Source organism: Montipora capricornis, chromosome 8 (genome assembly GCF_036669925.1).
Source record: "Montipora capricornis isolate CH-2021 chromosome 8, ASM3666992v2, whole genome shotgun sequence".
Classification (NCBI taxonomy): domain Eukaryota; kingdom Metazoa; phylum Cnidaria; class Anthozoa; order Scleractinia; family Acroporidae; genus Montipora; species Montipora capricornis.
The window spans coordinates 29,843,519-29,849,487 of NC_090890.1; the positions used below are offsets into that span (position 1 = coordinate 29,843,519).

Genomic DNA, 5,969 nt, shown 5'->3' on the forward strand with positions numbered 1-5,969 from the left:
CGTGGGGATTAAGGGTGCCGATTTGGAAGATGAATTTTTGTTCCAGATTCTTGCGGCTTTCCGTCGTACCTTGATGTAGGGAAGGGCCGCAGATGGCCATGTGTAGTTTGGAGTGGTCAGGTAGATTAAAATGACGAGCGACTGGCTTAGATGCATCCTTGTCATTCTTCTCAACATCGCGAAGGTGTTCGCGGAATCGGTCGCCTAGTCGTCTACCTGTCTCGCCAATGTATAATTTATTGCATAAGGTGCAAGTTATGCAATAAATGACATTTGTGGAGGTACAAATAAAACGATCGATGATCTTAACAGATCCCTTAGATCCCGATATTTTGATAGTGTTAAGAGTGAAAGGACAAATTTTGCATCGTGAGCGCGCGCATTTAAAAGTGCCAGGTTCCTCGTTAGTTTTGAGTGCGCTTCTAACTAAAAAGTTACCTATGTTTTTGTCACGTTTGAATGAAATTAGTGGAGGTTGCGAAAAGATTCTACCAGTCTCGGGATCATTTTGGAGTGATTAAAAGTAATTAAGAATGATACTTTTCACTGCGTGATTATGAGGATGGAAAGTGAGGGTGAATGAAATTCTGTCATTCTTATTGTTGGGCGCGATGACGGCCTGCTTTGATCAGAGAGACAGGATAGCCACGTTTTTCGAAGAACTGGCACATCTCTGATTTGCTGAAAAAATTGGAGTCATCACTACATATACGTCGAAGTCTACGAAATTGAGAATAAGGGATGGAGTTCTTGACATGCGATGGATGTGAAGATGAATACAACAAATAACTGTGAGAATCTGTAGGTTTGTAGTGCACACTGGTACATAACACGTTGCCACTAGGAAAGCCAATGAAGTTTCCGAAATTTCCCAGGTATATTTAAGAGCCGAGCGAACGACGAGTGCAGCTTGACTTCAGTCATGACTCGGGCATTTTCTGAAAAATGCCAACTGCTCCTACAAGGAGGATTTCCAAAGCAGCTCGGATGCTTCGCTACCTCAGAGAACGCCCAAATCATTACCGATCGAAAAATATCTTCATTCCTTAACCGGGCCGATATTGACCATTTCCTCTACAAAAATTGTGAAAACAGTTACTGTTTTGATGCCTGTTAAGATATTCCAAGCAAGCTTGAAGAATATTTAATTAGTTCAGCTTTGCAATGTCACGTTATTCACAATATTATGGTCACAATATGGAAAAAGCACGTGGCTTATGTCCACATCTGACTACGACGACACCAAAGCCCTTTTTAAACGTGGTCTGCCACAGGCATCCCACGTAATTAAGCACGTCAGTGGATTCGTGCGTGGACAAGTACAACACGTCACTGATAAAACTAAACATGAACTATACAGCGACATTCAAAAATTCGAACAAAATTGTACTTAATTGTAAATGGCGACTGTACTCTTTCATTTTGCTTGAATGTAGAATAGAATGAACTAGTGAAACAGTAAGACCAACTCAGTTTACGGCATAAGCTTTCACAAGCTGAACAAACTACTTAACTTCCCAAGAATGCCGTGAATATTAGAAAATTTATGGGACATTGTATCTGGGTCGATAACGCATGGTCGCAAGGCTGTAATTTAAAACGTGTTAGAGTTCTCGCGCAAAATTGTTTTTATAAAAACTTAGAATAGTTAAACAAGAAAACGTGGAAACGTTTGTGAGCAGAAACAGCAACCCATCAATAAGTCAAACAAAAACATAACCGGCCAAGAAAAACAGGAATCCATTTTTTTTTTAATTCCTTAAATTGGTCTTTTCGAATTTCGAATTCAGTACTTTTGATTTTCATAGACAGAGCTAGCAAACTGGAGCCGTTCAAAATATATACGGCCACACGAGGAAGAAAGTCATCTGAAAATTTTCTCAAGATGTGAGAATCAGCCGGAATTGAAGCCTCATTCTGCTTGATTGAATTGTGAAACTTTGCAACAAAATAAAAAACAAAAACAAATGAAAACGATTGGGGCTCGTTGATTCAAAGGTACGAATACTGCTTTTTCACGTTTTTACTGCAAGAATTCAGAATTTCAGGGTTTCGATAAAATGTCTCTCAGAATGCATATAGTTGACAGGTACCCAGCAAACAAAACAGGTGCTCTGAAACTTTCAACTGATTAATAAACAAACACGAACTTCTTCACTGGACAATTGAAGCAGAATTTTCGATAACTTTATTTTCCACGTAAATTAAATTTTTGAATTAGCGTGGGAGTTTGCGTAGATTCTACATCGCAGAATTTATTTTGGGTACAACAAATGAAAACACAGGCTCCAGGAATTAATAAAAAAACCGTTTTTACTGATATGAAATTGCAGAATGGGTGAAGATTAGTACAGCCGAGGGATCTTGTGTGTTGCGGTCATTAGCAATTTTCTCTTTATATTACGTTCGTTCGTTTCTCCAATAGTATATGCAAAGTGTTCGAAAAAAAATGCATTCATTTTTTTGATATCATGCTGTGATTTAAAAACCTTACTCTACCTGAGACCCGATTTAAAAAATGCCAGTGTTTCATGAAAACGACAATTTGTATTTCGTATCGTGTCAATCCGGGAATCAGATTCAAGAATCTTCACATAAAGAGACTATTCTACCATTGTTATGCACGACTTTAACAGAAATTACTGATTCGTGCTAGAAAAGTTCGTAATTTTTGAAGATCCCAGTTGGGTTCCACTATGTTTTTGTTTAGTTTCTAACTCTATTACAGCCCTTGAAAACTGTTGTTGATTTGAGAGGGTCTCGACCAAAAGCTTTAAAGGAAAAACTCCCTTCCTTGCCGCTTTCGGAGCTAAAACTTAACATCCTACGGCTTTTTTGAAATAATTCGATAGAGTATTGATAATTTCTCTTCAATACAAAGCAAACACCAAGTTGAAATTACAGAAATGTTCTCTCTTGGTTTGCGTGTTCCAAAAACGATGTAAATCCGATTGAATCAGTGAATCTCAATTTACAAGGTCAAGCGTGTGTTCTAAAAGAAACAACTACATCAAGAAATTCGATGGGTTCTTTGAAATAGGAAATAATATCAGGGGTAGGTAGCAATAAATTTTTAAAAAACTAGAAAACCATTCTGAAGCACAAAAGCCCGACTTTAATTTGAACTTTTCTTCGTTACTATTTTCCAAAATATTTTTTTCGTTCTGATTATTTTGAGTGGAATATTGGCATGACATCTATTAAGTGAAAGCATGAATGTTAAAAGCGAACTAAAAACGAAAACATGTTCGTATTGTTTCACTTCTGAGCGTTGTGAAGCCAATTAATATTTAACAATAATTTTTTTCTTTACAATCACTTGATAAAAAAGACTTTTCCCGAAGGATAGGAGAAAGCGCTGGGCTTTAATTAATTCCCAACTGCCATCAAACGAGTGAGGAAAATGGCGAACTGACTGATGTTTTTTTTTTCCTTGAACTAACCTTTTGTTTGAAAAAATAATTCATCACCAAAGCTATTGTTTTAACTTCTCACACAAGCAATAACTTTATTCACAACGACGCGGTTATGAGGAAATTGACAATGGAATGAACTCCGCGCGCGATCCACGAAGACCGCACGCAGCCTTTGAAAAAAAGCCGAAGAAATTAAGTTGTTTTGGGACTCCCTTCCACAAACTTCATGTGTTTCAAGATAACTCATTTTACTTAATTCTTCACAGGATAAGAATTCACTGTAAACCGCTAATTTAGGCTTTTGGAAATAAACATGGTTTTCTTTAGATAAGTTCTCAAGTGAACGATAGGGCTATCAAGAACCGCTTACCTGTCACCCCCCAAAGTTAAAAGTAGTTTAGATTCGTGAGCGACACGATTTTAATCTACGTGCATGCTCGAGGCTCGAAGCATAAAACAATGTTGTCAAGAAGACTTGGAATATTTTAATCGGAAATAAAACGTTGCCATTGGCTGTGGAAGAGAATGAACTTTAAACTCTTTCAAACAACTTTAGGGGTGAAATAGAGGTGTACGAACGCGGGTCCAAAGATAGACACGTGTTGGTGACTGACAAGATCTGGAAAAGGTCTAACTTGTTGGCGCTTTAACAAGACACTTCCTTGTTTTTCGTCTAACAGAATACAATTTCCGGTGAACTTTCAACGTTTGTTATCAAACCGCAAATTTGATCTTGGCTGCGGACTTGAGTATCTTGTCAAACCCACATCACTGCCTGTATTTTGTTGGCTTCAAGCCCACAACAAGATCACGTGCTTCTGAATGTCCACTGTGTTTTCTTACCTGAAATAGCACATAGCGCTCCAACAATCTTCCCTGGGAAACTAGTGGGGGATACATCTCCGTACCCGACCGTCGTCATAGTTACTACGGCCCACCAAAACGCGTGTGGAATGCTCTGAAAATCACTGTCTGGCCCTCCTTCGGCGTAGTAAACGCAGCTAGCAAATATCATAACACCAATAGTTAAGAAGAACATTAACATAATCAGTTCATTTAAGCTCGCTTTGAGCGTGTTCCCCAATATCTGTAGCCCGCGCGAGTGACGCGAGAGTTTAAATACGCGAAAAACGCGGACCACACGCACAACACGGAGAACGGAGATCGACGAGTCGTCCTCTTGGAGTCCAAGTTGAACGTAGTAGGGCAATATGGATAATAAATCAATAATGTTCAGTGCTCCGATGAGAAATTTGAATTTTTGTGGAGAGGTGATGAGACGAATGACATACTCACCCGTAAACCAAACGATGACAAATGTGTTTAGTTGGAACCATATTTTATCATAGGAGTTTTCGGACTTCCAGTCCCCGGTTGCATTGGCAGGTTTCGTTTCCTTTGTATTAAACGACGGCAGTGTTTCGATGCAAAAAATTATCAACGACAAAGAGATGACTATCACGGAGAAAATCGCTAGAAATTTGGCGACACGCGAAGAGTTGGGATATTCTAGCGTGTTCCAAATTATTCTCATGTAATAGTTGTTTGGCATGGGTTGTTCCTCCGGTTCATCAGCGATTCCCGCCTCGAGCTGGACAACCTGGACGGCTTCCTCGGGTAGGTCAAAGAAGATGACTTCGTTGATAAAAACATGAGGGGGAACGTGTTCTGGTCGAATCAGAGAGCCTCCAGATTGGTAGTAATACAGGATAGAGTCAAAAGCTGTTCGATGTCTATCAAAAAAGTACTCTTGTCGCTTGGTGTTGTAAAACTTAGAACGTCGACTTGCCGAGCCCAAAAGAGTATCCGGAAAACGCGCGAGCGTCTCTTCGTAAGTTTCGAAGCGCTTCCCGCCAACGTTTATCACAATTGGGTCGTCAGCCATGTTTGACGGAATGAAGTTAAGTGAATTGGCTTCACATTTGCCCGTCAACTGCTTGTAGCCTCGATAGACACTGCCAGGCGTACCATTTGGGTCCTGGTTTGAAGATGCAGATGTCGTGGCCGTCGTCAACATTAGAAATGTCACAACAACGAACCTAGCCGTCCGCGCGCTTGTAGATTAATCTTGTATGGGGATTTGCGAGTGGCACCGTTACCGCAAAATTTGTACACACAAGCGTAATCACCGATTTAAGTTATCACTGATTCATTCTAAGTAGGCGCAAAGTGTACGAGTGTCGTCCCAACTCATCATTTTCGACTCCTTTGGCTTTTAAGGCGAACTGTCATGTTTCCCTACCTGCGCTGAATTAACAAATGCAAGCTTCGACGCATGTTTACATCAATATATTTATGACTGTGTGTTCGCAGACCACTAAAAAATTGTTGCATTACTATTTCATGAAGATGTCTACAATTGTAATTAACCAACCTCCCTCATCCAGCTAAGGAATCGAATCTAGCGCTCGAAACTGGCGTCATTTTCGGCCAGCAATACGAAATTTGAGGAAAGAAAATCATTGCTTGCGCAAGAATGTCATGACTCGGTTAGGACGGGGGAAAAGAGCAATAATCAAGAGTGAAAAACCTAGATTGAAAATTATGAAAGTT

General features: G+C 39.7%; 1 protein-coding gene across 1 annotated transcript in view; it reads right to left on the reverse strand.

Annotated features, from left to right (window-relative positions):
- Positions 1 to 5,670, reverse strand: part of LOC138060034 (potassium voltage-gated channel subfamily A member 7-like) — a 12,681-nt gene extending 7,011 nt beyond the window's left edge. The window contains exon 1 of the mRNA XM_068905714.1: positions 4,260 to 5,670. Within this exon, the coding sequence (XP_068761815.1) occupies positions 4,260 to 5,433 (1,174 nt within the window). The 5' untranslated portion in view covers positions 5,434 to 5,670. The remainder of the gene's footprint in view (positions 1 to 4,259) is intronic.
- Between the last annotated feature and the right edge of the window lie 299 nt (positions 5,671 to 5,969).